This window comes from Aquarana catesbeiana, linkage group LG01, assembly GCF_042186555.1.
Source record: "Aquarana catesbeiana isolate 2022-GZ linkage group LG01, ASM4218655v1, whole genome shotgun sequence".
Taxonomy (NCBI): Eukaryota; Metazoa; Chordata; class Amphibia; order Anura; family Ranidae; genus Aquarana; species Aquarana catesbeiana.
In genome coordinates, this window is record NC_133324.1 from 626,608,247 (window position 1) to 626,627,959 (window position 19,713).

Sequence of the window (19,713 nt, forward strand, 5' to 3'; positions counted from 1 at the left end):
ACACCAAGCAACCTCCTTGAGGTTTACAAATACAAGATAATAATGGTGTTGTGGAAACGTGACAAACAAACAAAAAAATAATATGGAGATGATTATAAAATAATACAACAAAAATACAACAGGAGATACGTGGAGTTTCACCCAAAAATGGAACTTCCGCTTTACGAGAGGTGACCCCCCTGACTTGCCACATTTGCTATGTCATTTTTTTTGGGGGGGAGCGGATACCCTCTTTTTAGAGGGTCCCAGCTCCCACTTCCTCCCGGCGCACCGTGGCACTGGAAGGGACATCACCTCTCCCCCCTCCCTCTCAGAAATCATCTGGGACACGTCACAGGTCCCAGATGATTGCCCGGCCAGTCAGGCGTGCGGTGCGGCTTGTGCATGCACAGTGGGTTCCCCTGCATGGCTGGACCCTGGGACAGGTAAGTGTTATCAAAAGTCAGCAGCTGCAGTATTTGTAATGAATGTGATACTAAAGCGCTGCTATGAATATTAAATATATAATAAATATAATTCATTTATAAAGGATGAACAAATGATAAAAGCTGCAACCACTCTAAAGTGCTCTGACACTGCTATAGACAAAATAGTGTAATAATGGTGCGCTACAATCAACCCTCTATAAACATAATACAAAAGAAAAAAATATATATATAATGTTCAGTGCATAACACAATAACCAGCGCTGGCTGCAATAAGAATTCATGTTAAAAATATAAATAAGAACAACAGCACCAATTCGGGGAGACCAGCTGGCACCCCCAAATTTTAAATTGGTCCACAAATAGGTCTAGATAAGAATAACCACTCCAGAAGATGACTTATGTATCAATACCACAATGATTCACTGAAAGTTCATCCAGAAAACAGCTCCTCCTACTGTCTATCTTTCTGTCAGGGATAATCAGCTGTTTTATCCTGCTACTCCTCTTGTTAATGCTCATGAGATATGGATGTTCACATAGAACAAGAGAGATAACATCATTGCGCAGTGAACATAAACTTGTAAAGGTATAAAGGAATAACAGTGTATTTCACTCACATTTACTGAGTTTAACCAAGGCTTAATATGCAAACAGTCAGAACGCCTAGCATGATATATCCTCTCACCGCATCTACAGTGCTTACTGACATACGCACTGGATGTCGTCACTGGCTCCTCCCGATGCGTTGCGTCACGTGTCACGTGGCTTTTTCAAGAGTAGCCATGTGACAGACAGAGCTCCGTATTTATACACAGGCCAGCTTCCTGGTTGCCATAGTGACATCGGTCGTCATTGGATCATCATACCATTTAGCGCATACAAGTGATGATTACAGCTATCATATTCACAAAACCTTTACTTTAACAATACAATAAAAACATATAAAAACGAACCTATACAATTGGAACATAAAAAAGAGGACCCAAATATAGACATTTAAAAAACTAAAAACCATTGTTTAAAAATACATAATTGAGAAACTCCCTCCTGTGGTAGCATTCTGGAATTGCAATCCTCACTTTAGTTAAACTTATTTGGTGCTCCCTCCAGTGGTGATCTAAATACTAAAAATTAAGAAGTTAAAATCTAATAATCTGAAATAAAGCAATATAAATCAAAATCAATATTTTAACCCCTAAGCGAAAGAGTACACATTTCAAAGATCCATCGTGATTTGCTTTTACTTAGTTCTCTTACTCTGTTACTACCCCTCCAAAATTTGGCCCAAAATTTTAAGCAGGTAAGATCTACATTGTGATGCGACGCAAAATGTCGTGAGACACTATGTTTAGGGAAGCCATTCTTGATATTCTGTATGTGCTCCTGTATTCGTTTCCACATAGGTCTTTTGGTTCTTCCTATGTATTGTAAGGAACATGTACATTCCAGTACATACACGACACCTTCTGTTCTACATGAAATAAAATCTTTTATTTTATATTCTTTTTTCGTGCTAGTAGACACAAATTTAGTGCATTTATATCCATTGAGATTTGTGTTACGACATGCATAGCAATGTCTAAAGAAACCTTTTCCCTGGAAGACAGTAAATTCATTAGATTTTTTAGGTGGGTCTGGGACATTTTTTTTTTTTTTTTAACAACAAGGTTGGTCTTTATTTGAAAAATTGGATCGCAGTACATTATAAGACATGAAATTATTGCAGTGAACACAACAATGGGAGAGCAGTATATATGCAATACACAGTATGCAGTATAACCATAGGACATGGTAGATATACTGTACATCAAACAAGGCAGGAACATAGGGAGTTATCCCTTAGCTGGCGTCAGAAAAAAGAAGGGAGGGGGGAGGGAGGAGGAGGGGGGAGACACCGAACAACAGAGCGCAGTCAAATACAGTGCATCATAGGCCGATAAGGTAAGGACACCAAAAGAGGACAATACAAATCACAGGGGGTCGGTCCATGGCTGCCAGACCCACTCGAATTTCCGAGGACAGCCTTTATTCATATAGGTAAGTTTATACATTGGCAGAATAGCATTAATTGAGTTTTCCCATGACCTTATTGTAGGTGGTAAGGGGGACGTCCATCTAAGGGGGATCTCTTTTTTGGCATAAAAGAGTAGCAATGAAAGCAGAAGTTTAGTATACCGAGGCCTTTGGTCATCTTCTTGTATACCCAGTAGGGCCCCGGGACATTTTTTGCTACCAAGTCCCTTAGAGTAGGTGCCCGCCTATAAATGAAACGAGGTTTTACAGGTAAAATTGTTTGCAGTTGTCTATCAGCTTGAAGGAGAGACCAATGCTTTCTAATAATATGTTCAATCTGCCTGTGTTGAGTATTCAACACAGGCAGATTGAACATATTATTAGAAAGCATTGGTCTCTCCTTCAAGCTGATAGACAACTGCAAACAATTTTACCTGTAAAACCTCCTTTAATTTATAGGCGGGCACCTACTCTCAGGGACTTGGTAGCAAAAAAAATGTCCCGGACCCACCTAAAAAATCTAATGAATTTACTTTCTTCCAGGGAAAAGGTTTATTTCCTTGTAGACGTTGCTATGCATGTCATAACACAAATCTCAATGCATATAAATGCACTAAATTTGTGTTTACTAGCACGAAAAAAAGAATATGAAATAAAAGATTTTATTCCATGTAGAAGAGAAGGGGTCGTGTATGTACTGGAATGTACATGTTCCTTTACAATACATAGGAAGAACCAAAAGACCTATGTGGAAACGAATACAGGAGCACACACAGAATATCAAGAATGGCTTCCCTAAACATAGTGTCTCACGACATTTTGCGTCGCATCACAATATAGATCCTACCTTTTTAAAATGTTGGGCCATTGACAAATATAAACCCCAGTGGAGGGGTTATAACAGAGTAAGAGAACTGAGTAAAAGCAAATCACGATGGATCTTTGAAATATGTACTCTTTCGCCTAGGGCAGTGGTTCTCAACTCCGGTCCTCAGGACCCACTAACAGGCCAGAATTTAAGTATTACCTTGGGGAGATGCAGACTAGAATACTGCAATCACTGAGCAGCAAATTATATTACCTGTGATGTATTTCAGTTATCTTGCAAACCTGGCCTGTTTGTGGGTCCCGAGCACAGGAGTTGAGACCTACTGGCCTAGGGGTTTAAATATTGCTTTTCATTTAAATTGCTTTATTTCGGATTTTTCGATTTTAACTTCTTAATTTTTAGTATTTAAAAAAAAGTGTTTATCTTATCATCATTATTTGGTTAGTTCCGTAGATCACCACTGGAGGGCGCACCAAATAAGTTTAACTAAAGTGAGGATTGCAATTTCAGAATGCTACCACAGGAGGGAGTTTCTCAATTATGTATTTTTAAATAATGGTTTTTAGTTTTTTAAATGTCTACATTTGGGTCCTCTTTTTTATGTTCCAATTGTATAGGTTCGTTTTTATATTTTTTTTTGGTATATTAAAGTAAAGGTTTTGTGAATATGATAGCTGTAATCATCTCTTGTATACGCTAAATGGTATGATGATCCAATGACGACCGAAGTCACTATGGCAACCGGGACGCTGGCCTGTGTATAAATACAGAGCTCTGTCTGTCACATGGCTACCCTTGAAAAAGTCACGTGAGATGTGACGCAACGCGTTGGGAGGAGCCAGTGACGTCATCCAGTGCGCATGTCAGTAAGCACTGTAGATGCGGTGAGAGGATATATCGCGCTAGGCGTTCTGACTGTTTGCATATTAAGCCTTGGTTAAACTATGTTAAATGTGAGTGAAATACACTGTTATTCCTTTATACCTTTACAAGTTTATGTTCACTGCGCAATGATGTTATCTCTCTTGTTCTATGTGAACACCCATATCTCATGAGGATTAACAAGAGGAGTAGCAGGATAAAACAGCTGATTATTCCTGATGGAAAGATAGCCAGTAGGAGGAGCTGTTTTTTGGATGAACTTTCAGTGAATCATTGTGGTATTGATACATAAATCATCTTCTGGAGTGGTTATTCTTATCTAGACCTATTTGTGGACCAATTTAAATTTTGGGGGTGCCAACTGGTCTCCCCGAATTGGTGCTGTTGTTCTTATTTATATTTTTAACACAAATTCTTATTGCACCCAGTACTGGTTATTGTGTTATGCACTGAACATTATATATATATATTTTTTTCTTTTGTATTATGTTCATAGAGGGTTGATTGCACCACACCGTTATTACACTATTTTGCAGTATTTGTAACTGCTGACTTTTAATTTTTTTTTTTAAGCAGAACTCCGCTTTAATGTAAAAAAAACACATTTGGCAAAGGTTATTTTCAAAAGACACAACAAAAATCCATAATAGTGGTAGGGGTTGTAAACCCTCATGGTTTTTCACCTTAACCACTTGACCACCGGGCACTTAAACCCCCTTCCTAACCAGACCAATTTTCAGCTTTCTTTTGGTGGTATTTAATGACCACTGGGTTTTTTATTTTTTGCGCTATAAATGAAAAAAGACCAAAAATTCTGTTAAAAAATGTTTTTTCTTTGTTTCTTTTATAAAATTTAGCAAATTAGTAATTTTTCTTCATACATTTTTGCCAAATTTTATACTGCTACATATCTTTGGTAAAAAATAATCCAAATCGGTGTATATTATTTGGTCTGTGTGAAAGTTATAGAGTCTACAAACAATGGTGCCAAAAAAAAAAAGTGATCACAGCTGAAGTACTGACGGCCTAGCTCATTTCTTGAGATTCTTACAAGCCAGGACAGTACAAATACCCCCCAAATGACCCCTTTTTGGAAAGTAGACATTCAAAGGTATTTAGAAAGAGGCATGGTGAGTTTTTTTAAGTTGTAATTTTTTCCCACAATTCTTTACAAAATCAAGATTTTTTTTTCTTTTTTCTTTTCTTTTCACAAAATTGTTATATTAGCAGGTTATTTCTCACACACAGCCAATGCATACCACAAATTACACCCCAAAATACATTCTACTACTCCTCCTGAGTATGGCAATACCACATGTATGAGACTTGTACACACCGTGGCCACATACAGAGGCCCAACATGCAGGGAGCACCATCAGGCGTTCTAGGAGCATAAATTACACATCTAATTTCTTGACTACCTCTTACACTTTTGAAGGCCCTGGAGCACCAGGACAATGAAAACGCCCCAAACATGACCCCATTATGGAAAGAAGAAAACCCAACATATAATCTATGAGGCATATCGAGTCTTTTGAACATGTCATTTTTTTCTACAAGTTTTTGGAAAGTGTGGAAAAAAAATTAATGCATTTTTTTTTACACACAGTTGTCCATTTATACAATATTTCGAACACATAGCGTGTACATGGCAAAAATTACACCCCAAAGCATTGTCTGCTACTCCTCATGAGTATGGCGATACCACATGTGTGAGACTTTTACACAGCCTGGCCACATACAGAGGCACAACATGCAGGGAGCACCATCAGGCGTTCTAGGGGCATAAATGTCAAATCTAATTTGACTACCTATTACACTATGAGGCACTGTAGTAGCACTGTAGTGGCATGAATGAGCCATGGATGGGGATGGCTAAGCATGGTTGAGCCATGAATGTGGTTGGCTGGGTATGTCTGAGTATGGATGGGATGGCTGAGTATGGCTGGGTGGGTATGGATGGGATGGCTGGGTATGGCTCAGTATGGCTGGGGATGGATGGGATGGCTGGGTCAGATATGGCTGAGTATGGCTGGGTGGGTATGGCTGAGTGTGGATGGGATGGCTGGGTATGGCTGAGGATGGATGAGTATTGCTGAGCATGGATGGATGGATGAGTATTGCTGAGCATGGATGGATGGATGAGTATTGCTGAGCATGGATGGATGGATGAGTATTGCTGAGGATAGATGGATGAGTATTGCTGAGCATGGATGAGTATGGATGGCTGAGCATGGATGGATGGATGACTATTGCTGAGTATGGATGGATGGATGGATGAGCATTGCTGAGGATGGATGGATGGATGAGTATTGCAGAGTATGGATGGATGAGTATTGCTGAAGATGGATGGATGGATGAGTATTGCTGAGGATGTGAGCATGGATGGATGGATGGCTGGATGAGTGCAGGAATGGGCACAGATCAACGCTATGGGCAGTACACATCCAGCCCACATTGCTGCTGCACCCGATCTCTCCCCTCTCCGTTTACTGTACTGATCGATACAGAGAGGGGAAAGAGGAACCGGACATGACGCTGGTTTGTTTACAAGTGATCGCTCCATCAGCGGCCATTTACCGTGATCCGTGATGCGGACCCAGCATCACGGATCACGTTTTTATTGTCCTTGTGCTCCAGGGCCTTCAAAAGTGCAAGAGGCAGTCAAGAAATTAGAGGTGTAATTTATGCTCCTAGAACGCCTGATGGTGCTCCCTGCATGTTAGGCCTCTGTATGTGGCCATCCATGGACGCCCTCCCAGAAAAAGCCGACCGCGCTGCAGCCATCTTTCGGCTATGGCCCGGTCAGCAAGTGGTTAATGCATTCTATGCATTAAGGTGAAAAACCTTATCTCATGCTGCAGCCCCCCAGAGCCCCCGTTTTACTTACCTGAACCCAGTATTTTTCTCCCTCCCGGGGGACGAGTACACCAGCTCTAGCTGTCTATGGACGCAGAATGCTGGACTCGGGAGTGCGCCCGCAAGGTAACCCCCTCGGAAGAGCTCCTCTCCTAGGGGGTTATCTGATGCGGGGAGGTGCTGCGAGAGCCGCCGGGGGACCCCAGAAGAGGATGTTCGGGGCCACTCTGTGCAAAATGAGCTGCACAGTGGAGGTAAATATGACATGTTTGTTATTTAAAAAGAAAAAACAAAACGATCCTTTACAATCACTTTAAGATGACAAGAAGATGTATGGTGCAGGCGATGTACGAGTTAACAGATGGGCTTGACTTTGAGCAGTGAGTCAGTCACTCCAAGCTACAAGTTCAGCCTTTTCTCTTCCGTGTTCAGTGACAACCATTTGCTGCCTGAGCCACAATGAATGTGATTGTAGAATTCCTCCTGCTGCTGCTTACTATCCTCTACTCGTATTTAGAGTCCTTTGTGAAGTTATTTATTCCTGTGAAAAGGAAGTCTGTGAATGGTGAAATTGTGCTGATCACAGGTGCAGGGCATGGAATAGGAAGAAATACAGCCAAGGAGTTTGCTGAACTTCAGTCTGTGCTAGTATTGTGGGATATCAATAAGGTAAGATCGGATTTCTCTACTCAGCTCATAATACAGGCAGCAACAAATGACAGCTTACATCAATGCATATTCCTTTAGCATATACTAGGGATACAGTCTTTTTGGGTCTCCTAGACAGTTGAGCTTGATTGTAAAAATGCACTTGTATTATGCTGTCCTAGAAGGGAATGAAGGTACAATACTAAGACTACAAGTAATGCAATTCCTAGTTACATAAATCAAAACACAGCTAAGTTTTGGATCATCATAATGCTCTTATGCATAAGTAATATGCTACTGCTTTTTCAAGTATTTTAAATAGTCTACATAGCCTTATTCAATCCTAAGAAAAGTAATCCATAACAATCAAAAGCCATTTTTGTATTAATCTGTTTTTATGGAGAGGACCAGGTTGTTTACAGAAAGTGGTCCAAATTACAGGGTAGCCAGACAGGTATCATAGTTAAATAGTGAGGTTGAAAAAAAAAAAAAAAAAGTCCATCGAGTTCAACCAATAAAAGGGAAAAAAAAACATACAATCCCATATACACAGTCCTATACCCACAGTTGATTTAGAGGAAAGCAAAAAAAACCCCAGCAAAGCATGATCCAATTTGTCCAGCAGGGGAAAAAATCCTTCCTGATTCCCCGAGAGGCATTAGCCAGAACCAACTTTTGAGGGAGTCTATTCCACATTTTTACAGCTCTTACTGTGAAGAAACCTTTTCGTATTTGGGGATTAAATCTCTTTTCCTCCAAACGTAAAGAGTGCCCCCTTGTCCTCTGTGATGGCCTTAAAGTGAATAACTCAACACCAACTTCACTATATGGACCACTTATGTATTTATACATGTTGATTATATCCCCCCTTAATCTCCTCTTCTCAAGAGAAAATAAATTCAGTTCCTCCAATCTTTCCTCATAGCTGAGCTCCTCCATGCCTCTTATCAGTTTGGTTGCCCTTCTCTGCACTTTCTTCAGTTCCCCGATATCCTTTTTGTGAAATGATGCCCAAAACTGAACTGCATATTCCAAATGAGGTCTAACTTTGCATAACTTTACATTTATCAACATTAAACCTCATTTGCCACATAGCTGGCCAATTAAACAGTGCATTGAGGTCAGCGTGTAGGTTGGAGACATCCTGTAAGGACGTTATTCCACTGCAAAGCTTGGTGTCATCAGCAAACACTGAAATGGTACTTCTAATTCCAGACCCTATATTATTTATATTATTTATAAATGTATAAAAAAAAGTAAGGGTCCCAACACTGAACCTTGGGGTACACCTCTAAAAAAATTAGACCATTAAGCACTACTCTCAGTCTTTCCAAGCCTGTAGACTTTATCTTACACATTAGCCGTGTTTGGGGAAATGTGCTTTGGTAAAATCCATGTATACCACGTCCACAGCAACCCCTCTGTCCAAGGTTTTACTTACCTCCCCATAAAACGAAATCAGATTTATATGACAACTTCTGTCTTTCATGAACCTATGCTGTCTGTTGCCTAAAATATTTTTTCTTTCAAGAACTCATCTATATGGTCTTTTTTAAACTCTAGTTAAACTAACAGGTTTATAGTTACTTGGTAAAGACTTTAAAAGAAAGGAAGAAGAGAGAAAGGGCTAGGGGAGTATTGGGGGGCCTTGACCCAGTTACAGCAGACGGCATTACCTAAATGACCACATATAATTCATAAACTCACAATTATCAATGTATACTTGTAACAATTTTCAGGTAGATGGAGCAGGCCAATACCTTTCAAAAACATTCAAAAGAGTTGCAAGTTGAATTAGTCATTTCTTCCATGAGACTGATATGATCTATTCTTTGGAACCAGTGTCTAATGGTGGGGGTAGGGGCATTTGTCTTTTTTCAGTGCCGTGGAATATGGGGCTTAGCTGCGTTGAGAATATGGCAAGGGGCGATGGATCATTTGTATTAGCTCTTGCTGATTGGTCTGTACAATTAAACAGTACAGTCAAATGACTGTTTTTCACTTTGGATCTTTTTAATAAATTTAAACACTTCTCTACCAAAAGGATTGGAGAACTGGACCTTCCCACTAGATATGGGCATGCATTGCTGTCTTTCTGCAAACTCTCCATGGAGAATATGCAATATAGTTAAAAAATCTCTTTTTGGTACTCTGAAGACAGATCTACATGAGCAGTTTTCAATCAGGAGATAAATCCAGGTTGGGATGTCATTCTGATTAGTTGAGTTGTATAGTACATGGTGTAAAGAAGAGGTTGAACTGGTGACCAAGTGAAGAACTGACTGTCCATGAGACCTGGAAGAAAATATGAATTATCTAATAAAGCCACTAAGCTTGAGTTATATTGCCATTCATGCTGAGTATGAAGTGTGTCTTTTATCACTAGCAATTGGATTGTCAGTGGTGAAGTCTGAAGAGGAGATTCTCTGTGATTTTTAGGAATCCAAGGTAGATTATGGATTCCAAATCACAACGACCCTTCTGGCAATGCCACACCCTCTGACACACCAATGCTAAAGAGAGAGATCTTATTTTGGGAAATACTCTCGACAAAGCAAGATACCGAATGAATGGCAATAGCAACAAGCAATGACAAATTGTGTACAACAGCACATACATTGGGAGGACCTCTTAAGGTCTTTGTACCTGAGCCCTAAATCTAGGGAGGTTCTAATGAAAGGGGCCATACTGGAAGCTAAACGGTCCCTCAGTCTCTTCAAATCCCTTGCACTGGCCAGTGTACTTTTAATCGTCGGGGCGCAAAGTTCCTGCACTGGAGCCCTCAGGTTTAGGTACATCCCACAGTAAAGAGCGTAAATATCCAGTGCTGGCAACAGTAATGCCCCTCCCCTCCAGCTCACTGGATTTCTTTGACAGCTGTGCCCTCTGAACAGATATGTGGCAACCCAGTCTGTCTGACACCATGGTGAACACTCACAGAAGGCAACTCTCCTTGAATTGATAAAGGCTGTCTCCTGGGGACTACATCCCCGATAGTTACAAGTGGCACCTAGCTGTCTTTTCCCAGGCTGCACAGCAGCCAGTCAGTCACATTTTCTTAAAGCTGAAGTTCAGTTAAAAAAAAAATGATTTGTGAATGTTGGAAAATCTGATTAGTCACACAACCCTCTCCACAATTCTCAGATTGTGTTACAGTGAAAGCAATGAAAGAATGCACCAAACAGAATTCTTTCCACATTATTGCTTTGGTCCATATTCTTCAGGGCAGTGTGCATCCCCCCCCCTCCCATGCCATTTGTTTGACAATCCCTCTCTTCCTATACTGAGGTCACTAGAGCATCAACTGAAGAGGCTCTTGAGTCCCTTATCCTTGCCGCAAACCTGTCCACCTTGTTGTTGAGGTGGGATGCCAACAAATCTAAGTCTGGTGTCCCCCAGTGGTGACAAAAATCCAGTGGTGACAAAAATATTCAGCCCAAGCCAGAATTAGGGCCATGTGGCTTCTGGTGCCATCCTGATGACTGAGATAAGCCATGACTGTGGCATTGTCGGTCATCCCTTAAGCTGGTTGGTCGTTCGCAGCAGGGAAAGGCGACTAGCTTTAGCTTGAGAATGTTGATGGGAAGTCTGGATTCCCTCAATAACCGTGTACCTTGGACCGTTTCCATCCTTAGGACACCTCCCCAGTCACACAGACTGGCATCTGTTGTGAGAATACTCTAATGTAGCACCGTCTACCAGAAGGTAGGTGCTAGTAAGAGTTATTTTACTAGGTTATTTCAGCACAGGCAAATTTAGGCAGGCCTATGCTGCATGCTAGTCCTGTCTGTTTTGATCTGGGGGCTGGGAGTGATCAGAGTGGTAGTGGGTGTGACCACCTGCACATCAGTTCTGAGGCGCCTCCCCTGTTTCTGAGGAGAATGTTCTAGAAAAGGGGCTGGGCCTGGAACTGGAGTGGCAGGCAGCTTGTGTGTGAGCTCTGACCAATCCCCATCGGTATTGGTAGGGGACCTCATATATAAGCTGAGGTCACATGTCACTGGGGTGGAGAAGTCGGCTGGGTGAAGGACTTGAGGAATGGAGTGCTAGACAGCCAGAGGAGGACACCCCCATCTGGGGGGTGTGCTAATCACAGGAGGAGGCCCGAGGAGAGCTGTGAAGGAACATTTCCTCTACACGGTCATTGGCAATGTCTCTGTCACCACACGGTCGGTGGCAGGGAACTCCTGGAGCAGAGGGGTAGGAGAAGCTGTCGGAGCGCATGGTCTGGACAAGTTCATCATCAAGGACTCAGGGCTGGTAGGTCGGTGAGTGTTACCACAGTGGATGGCTGGAGGTGCCAGGGAATCTGTGAGGGAACTCTGCTTCTACACGGTCATTAGCAGAGTCTTTATCATGCACACGGTGGATGGTGAAGAGTCCTGGTACAGAGAAAAGACTGTGGGGATCTGTGTCAAATCAGTGTGGCCGGGTGGCGCATGGTTTTCAAGTTGGGCTGGCTGGAAGCAGTAGTCCATTACCTAGAAGATAGACTTTAATCTACAAGACCTCCGGGGAGAGGTTTTGCAGGCCTCAGGCCTAGTAGCAGCGAGTCACCAGAGCCAGTAGAGGGGCTTATTCAGAGTGAGTTCATACTACCCAATAGAAGAGGATGTGTCATACTTCAGTTAGCAACTACAAGTTTGTGCAGGAGGAATCAAGTCTATACAGGAGGAAGCAAGTTTGGACAGGAGTTGAAGAGATCTAAGACCATAGCTTTTACATGGTAAAAAGTGATGTTTCTATCCCTCACACAGTGACGGATGGAGAACTCCTATGGGGTGTACACACGGTCTGAATTTTCGGCTACAAAAGTCCGACAGCCCATCTGACAAACTTTCGACTGACTTATGGTGGACTTGCGGCGGACTTTCTAAGGAACGGCCTTGCCTACATACGATCACACAAAAGTCAGACGGATTCGTACGTGATGACGTACACCAGACTAAAATAAGGAAGTTGATAGCCAGTAACCAATAGCTGCCCTAGCGTGGGTTTTTGTCCGTCGGACTAGCATACAGACGAGCGGATTTCTGGGTCCGGCAGAGTTACGACGTAAAGATTTGAAGCAAGTTCCAAATCTAAAGTCCATCAGATTTGCGACTGGAAAAGTCAGCGGGAGGCCCACACACGATCGGATTGTCCACCAGATTTGGTCCATCGGCGTCCGTCGGACTTTTGTAGCCGAAAAGTCCGACCGTGTGTACGCCCTATTAGGAACAGTAGTCTGCATGGGGATGCAGAGGGAGCAATAGTCTACATGGAGATGCAGGGAGCAACAGTCTGCAGGGAGCTGCAGGAGAAGATTTATACTTAGTCAAACATGCACATTCAATCTTCAGGCTCTAACTTTGTTCAAAGTGTATTGAATTCTTCTATTATGATGGCAATTAATAATTCCATGGGCATCCCATATCCCTAGCCCTATCCAAGTTGTACCCCCCAATAAAAACAACAAAAACAAAGCTTGCAAAAGACTGTTTATGGTCTCTGGAAAGGATGCATGAAGTCTGGCAGTGGGGGGATTTGGCGCATTATTTGTCAGTAGTGCTAACACCATGGCTACATTTGGAGGTTCCACCAAGATCTGCCTTCACAGTTAACCCGCTGGCCGTCACCCTTAGCAACCGCAAAAGCCAAGGGAGACTTTGCCTGTTTTGCCTAGTTTGGGGTACAACTAGGGAGAAAGACTATGTTTGCTCTAAAATTTACTTTTGCCACATGCCGTTGCCCATAGCAACCAAATTCAGAATTGTTGCCAAGTGTCGTTGTCAATAGCAACCGTCCAGAGTCAGCGCTGCCATCACGCCCCTGCACTCAGTTGTTTCAATGGACAATCACTACCAAGAAAAAGCCCCGCAACCAGTGACTGTAACCTTATGCTATCAACCGTGGCAACCACGGCGAGCAATCTCGCTCTGGATTACAAATATGCCCAGCGCTCTGCATGGCGCGGGCATTGCTCACTGCATTGCAGAGAAGATACAAATATTGTGACTTTATTAATCCTGCTTAACACAGTAAAAGGAGTTGTGGATGTCTGCTGTTGCCCCTAGTAACGGTATGCAACTAGGGGGTGTCTTTGACGGGATGTTGCACGGTCAGTCCCACACAGTAGGATATCACAGAGGAGAGACTTTACTTTGTTAATGGTGGTCGCTGTATAGTTTGCCTACTGTCAGTTCCAGCTTCTGTGACAGTTTTTAAAATAAACTTGGACAGTGCCTGCAATTCTTCAGCGCCTGCCACCAGGTGTCACTACGGCGCACAATGTCTGAAGCCTGCTTACAGTTCCTCGCACGCTGAACCAACGAGCGTGTGGGCGGAGTCACGCCCCAGCAGAGGACAGGAAAGAACTCAGCGTGCTGTGCGCCAGACACAAGGCAGAGGAAGATGGCGGAGGGTGATCGGAGGATGCCCGCTGTACAGCTACTACCTGATAAGCAGGACTGGGTGCTAATTGACACCGGCATCCGATTAGAACTTTGTGGGGGACTCACCTTGGGAGTGATCTGAGGAGTGGAGCGGCTGTGCATGCTGTGTTTCAGGTGCCATCTACCGACGATCGGAGTCAGCACCTGGGCCCGGTGCAGTCACTGTGGGGATCCACTAACCTGCTTATGCAGCGGGAATCAAGGTACTATACTATCCATCCGCTCACAGGACTATGCACACTGCAGCCGCAGGACATTCAGAGGGCCGGAGAGGGCCAAGGATCACTTGCCAGTGATGGAGAGGAGCATCCAACAGGTGTGTCCACCCCAGAGTTCCGGGACATAAGAGGAACAGAGTCTGCTGTGAAGACCCACGGCCTGGCCAGGGGCCCAGAGGCTGCAGGAGTCAGTGTGCGGCCTCCGGTTGATATCCCTGAAGAGCTGGCCTGAAGTAAGACCCTTGCTGTGCCCATCCAAAGGGAGCCCATGCTGCAGGAGAGCTGGATGTGGTGAGTGAGGGCTGGGTCATAGATTGGGGTTCACCCAGAGTGTTGGAGAGGTTCGGGTCAGTGGAGAAGTTGTTTTCCTGGTCTTCCCCTGAGGAGGGCTCCAGTGAGGAAAAATGGGAGACCGGAGATTCCCCATCTGTTGATGCCCCATCTGACAAACTGGAGGAACCACAGTCCCCATCATGGACCCCAGTACATTCCAGCAGAACTTTTTATAATCAGCCATCCACAACCCAGACCAGGGCACCCACCTACAGGCCTACACCTACCCACCTATTAAGGCCCCAGATGCCTGCGTCCTGCCAGGAAAAGGAAAAATTAAGGAGCTACCCCGGCTTTCAAGATTCCAGTGGGAAGTTCAAAGAAGGGTTGCCTTGGAGTGGGGCTTTGACTATCCTTATGTCCCAACCCAGACCATGAACATCATTGATAGCTCACGAGGATGGTGGGAGGATGACATGGTTTGGGACTTTTTGCACGCCCCCAAGCCGCTCTGGGTGCCAGAAAGTGAAGTCTGGGCCCAGTTTAAGGACATCAAACAGGAGTGGAGCTTGGGTTGTGTCATTCAAAGAGACCGAGTCCTGATTGTGAAGGTGGGTCGGCCTACCAGGAGCCATTTGGTCTCAGTCAGAGGGGAGGGGGATGTTCGGAGGAGGTTGCCGGATCGCCGGTTTTATGTCTGAGGAAGGACTGCTGTGTTGTGCAGCCCACATGGAGCCGGCCACCAGGACTGCAAGGACAGGGCAGGGTCTGGGTGGTTTTCCCCAATGACACTTGAAAATTTTACAGGGACAGCTTTTGCCCACCACCCAGGGTGCCTGATGGAAGGAAATATATCATGGATGCTAGGGTGCACTGTCCCTGTTAAACCTTCCTGCTACCTGACTTTCGGGAGGGCCCCTCCAAACTAGGAGCAACCATAAGGTTTCTTTTCCTTTTGACATTGGCATGTCTGTTTAGGCTGCACTCTGCAGGAGGTCTTTCAGGCTCCTTTTGAGGGAGTGACAGTACAAACAGGGAACCACATGCCATATCTGATACATATATATGATATAAAAAATGTATATGTATGATATAAAAAAATGTGTGTTTTATTCACCCAGTAGAGGATGATAACCCCCTCCATCTGGTGAATAGTGTATAGTTAGTGTATAGTTAGACTGTGTGTATGTTTTGTCTTCTCTTATGTGGGACGGCTGTCCATCCCCACTGTGGGATAACAGATGAAGACCTGTGGTAGGCAGAGTATTCCTTCTCCGGGAGCAGTGCTCTGTCTCCGCTTGTATGGAAATAGCTACAGGGACCTGTAGGCTAGGATGTGTGTATAAATTGTACAAGGTAAATATATGATCAGTGTGTATATACTATATTTTTGTACTTTTATACAAAATTTCCCATCCAAGTTTTATCCTTTTCCCTATCCAACTAAATTTTATGGGATGCCCTTTACTCCTGGGCCCAGGAGGTATTTTTGTAAATTGTTTTCCACAGCTGAGGACAGCTGTGATTTTGGTGGGGGGTGAATGTAGTACCCTCTACCAGAATGTAGGTGCTAGTAAGGATTATTTTACTAGGTTATTTCAGCACAGGTACATTCAGGCAGGCCTATGCTGCATGCTAGGCCTGTCTGTTTTGATCTGGGGGCTGGGAGTGTTCAGAGTGGCAGTGGGTGTGACCATCTGCACATCAGTTCTGAGGCACCTTCCCTGAATGTTCTAGAAAAGGGGCTGGGCCTGGAACTGGAGTGGCAGGCAGCTTGTGTGTGAGCTTTGACCAATCCCCATTGGGAGGGGGCGGGCCTCATATATAAGCTGAGGTCACATGTCACTGGGGTGGAGAAGTCAGCTGGGTGAAGTGAGGAATGGAGCGCTAGACAGCCGCAGGAGGACACCCCCATCTGGGGGGGTGTACCGATTGCAGGAGGAGGCCCGGGGAGAGCTGTGAAGGAACATTGCTTCTACACGGTCATTGGCAATGTCTCTGTCACCACACGGTCGGAACGCATGGTCCGGACAAGTTCCTTATCAAGGACTCAGGATTGGAAGGTCCATGAGTGTTACCACAGTGGATGGCTGGAGGTGCCAGGGAATCTGTGAGGGAACTCTGCTTCTACACGGTCATTAGCAGAGTCTTTATCATGCACACGGTGGATGGTGAAGAGTCCTGGATCAGAGAAGAGACTGTGGGGATCTGTGTCAAATCAGTGTGGCCGGATGGCGCATTGTTTTTTAAGTTGGGCTGGCTGGGAGTAGTAGTCCATTACCTAAAAGATAGACTTGAACCTACTAGGCCTCTGGGGAGAGATTCTGCGGGCCTCAGGCCTAGTAGCAGCGAGTCACCAGAGCCAGTAGAGGGGCTTATTCAGAGTGAGTTCATACTACTCAATAGAAGAGCATGTGTCATACTTCACTTAGCAACTACAAGTTTGTGCAGGAGGAATCAAGTCTGTACAGGAGGAAGCAAGTTTGGGCAGGAGGTGAAGAGATCTAAGACCATTGCTTTTACACGGTCAAAAGTGATGTTTCTATCCCTCACACAGTGACGGATGGAGAACTCTTAGCAACAGTAGTCTGTATGGAGATGCAGGGAGCAACAGTCTGCAGGGAACTGCAGGAGAAGATTTATACTTAGTCAAACATGCACATTCAATCTTCAGGCTCTAACTTTGTAAAACGTGTAATGAATTCTTTAAATATGATGGCAATGATTAATTCCATATTCCCATATCCCTATCCCTATCCAAGTTGTACCCCCCCCCCCAATAAAAACAACAAAAACAAAGCTTGCAAAAGACTGTTCATTGTCTCTGGCAGTGGGGTGATTTGGCGGATTGTTTGTCAGTAGTGCCAACCCCATGGCTACACTAGGTTAACAGGGGGGATGAGTTCTCTGATTCTAGCGCAGGGCTAGTCAACCACTAGGTCAGGGATATCCTGGTCTTGGAACACAGGCACATGGGTCCATCCAGAGACTGAGTGAGTTTGTTTCTATGCAGTTAGCACATTGAGCTGCAGAGGCCTGGAGTGAAACTAGGCAAACATTACTGCCCCAAAGGAGTCCATTATGAGACTCGGTACCCTCGTGAAAAATCAGACAGATGGAAGCTTCCTGGCCACAAACCTGCCCACCATGTTGTTGAAGCAGGATGCAACTAATCTAAGTATGGCATCCCTCAGTAGTGACAGATGTGCAGGAACACCTTGGGGTGGTGGCTGAGGAAGTCTGCCTGCCAACTGCCTACTCCAAAAAAGTGGGAATGCGGATAAACATCCTGAAACATTCATCCCAAGCCAGAATTAGGTCTGCTTCTCAAGGGACCATGTGGCTTCGGCTTCTAGTGCTCTGATGATTGACATAAGCCACAACTGTGTAACTGTTTCAATCAGGGGTCTCCAAACTTTCTGAACAAAGGGCCAGTTTACTGTCCTTCAGAGTTTGAGGGGGCCGGACTGTGGCCAGTGTGTCACGTACCTGGTGGTGGAGCCCAGAATGCAAGGAGTAGCCTCTCGTGTGCCTCTGGTTCGAGAGCCCCTGATAGAGAAGACAGGGACTCAGGAGCGCAGGGGGCCACAAGTGCTTGGTAAGTGGCAGGTGTAGAGTTGATCCGGACCTCTGGTGAAGCAGCAGGAGGACTGACAGGAACACTGGATCCACTGGCAGGAACTCAGGAACAACAGGCAACAGGGAGGTGTTCTGTAGTACAACTGAAGCACTAGCAAAGTCAGACAGGCCGGGTCAAACACAGGCAAGCAGAGCAGGTACAAAACGGAATCAGGAGAGTAGTCAGGGCATGGACCGGGTCGGCAACGGACAGGCAGGTAATAACTGAAGGATGAGGCAGGAGAATCGTCAGACAAGCCGAGGTCGGAGACAGGCAGCAAGCAGGAGCAGTCAGGAACAAGCCGGGTAACAGGAATCAGGTAGACAGGTATACTGGAAGCTTAGGGTCACGGGAAACGCTGTAGACCGGACAGCAAGGAAGCATGCTGACAGGTACCCTTAAATAGGCCTAATGGCGCCAAAGGCTGTCACACTGCATGTCTGCGCGCCGCCGCGTGCACACGTGCACGCCCGAGTACCGATCGTACGTGCCCGTTCGTCTCATCGTGTACCCTCATACACCCGCTCGTATTAGCGCGCACCCGCATGCGTCCGTTCGCGTCAACGCGCCTCCGAACGCGTCCTCTTGCTCTACTGACAGTAGCTCTGTTAACCGATCTTCCGCCGACGGCTGAACTAGCAGAACGTCTTTCATGACATTGCTCCCCCCCAAGGGGCAGCCTCCGGATGCCCAACTGTGCCATCTTACTTGGATGAGATCTTTTAAAGGCAAGAATCAACCTCCTAGCATGGATGTTGGACTCCGGCTCCCAGGAGTTTTCCTCAGGCCCATACCCCTTCCATTTTACCAAGAACTGGACTTGATTACGTCTCTTCCTACAATCCAGAATGGACTCAACCTCATATTCGGTTTCTCCGTCAATGATCACGGGCTCGGGAGGATTGACCATCCGGTTGACAAAAGGATCAGGAACTGCAGGTTTGAGTAGGGCAACATGAAAGACCGGATGAATCCGGAATGATTCTGGTAGCTTTAGTTCGTAGGCCACATTATTAATTTTTCTTGTCACTGGAAAAGGACCCACGAACTTGGGACCCAATTTTTTGGAAGGACAAGCCAATCTTAAATTCAAAGTGGATAACCAAACCAAATCTCCAGGTTTAAGATCAAGCTCCCCCCTTCTCTTCTTGTCAAACACCTCTTTGTTATAGTCCTGGGTCCTTGCCATAGTCTCTTGCAGAAGCTTATTATTTGATTCAAAGAAGTTTAGGTTTTCTTGCACAGCTGGTACTGGACACTCCGGAATGTTAGTGGACAAGAACAGAGGACGGAACCCATAATTTGCAAAAAATGGTGTTTGTTTTGTGGCGGAATGAACAGAGTTGTTGTATGCAAATTCGGCAAGGGGAAGAAGCGGAGCCCAATCATCCTGAGAAAACGAGGAAAAACAGCGCAGATACTGCTCCAGCGTCTGATTCGTTCTCTCTGTCTGGCTATTTGTTTGGGGGTGATAGGCAGAAGAGAAGGCAAGATCAATTTTCAGGGATTC

At 44.7% G+C, this 19,713-nt stretch overlaps 1 protein-coding gene across 1 annotated transcript in view; it reads left to right on the forward strand.

The window, feature by feature from the left end:
• The first annotated feature begins 7,406 nt into the window (after positions 1-7,406).
• The window catches only part of LOC141108809 (estradiol 17-beta-dehydrogenase 11-like), a 64,056-nt gene continuing 51,749 nt past the window's right edge, over positions 7,407-19,713 (forward strand). The window contains exon 1 of the mRNA XM_073600763.1: positions 7,407-7,680. Coding sequence (XP_073456864.1) covers positions 7,471-7,680 — 210 coding nt within the window. The 5' untranslated portion in view covers positions 7,407-7,470. The remainder of the gene's footprint in view (positions 7,681-19,713) is intronic.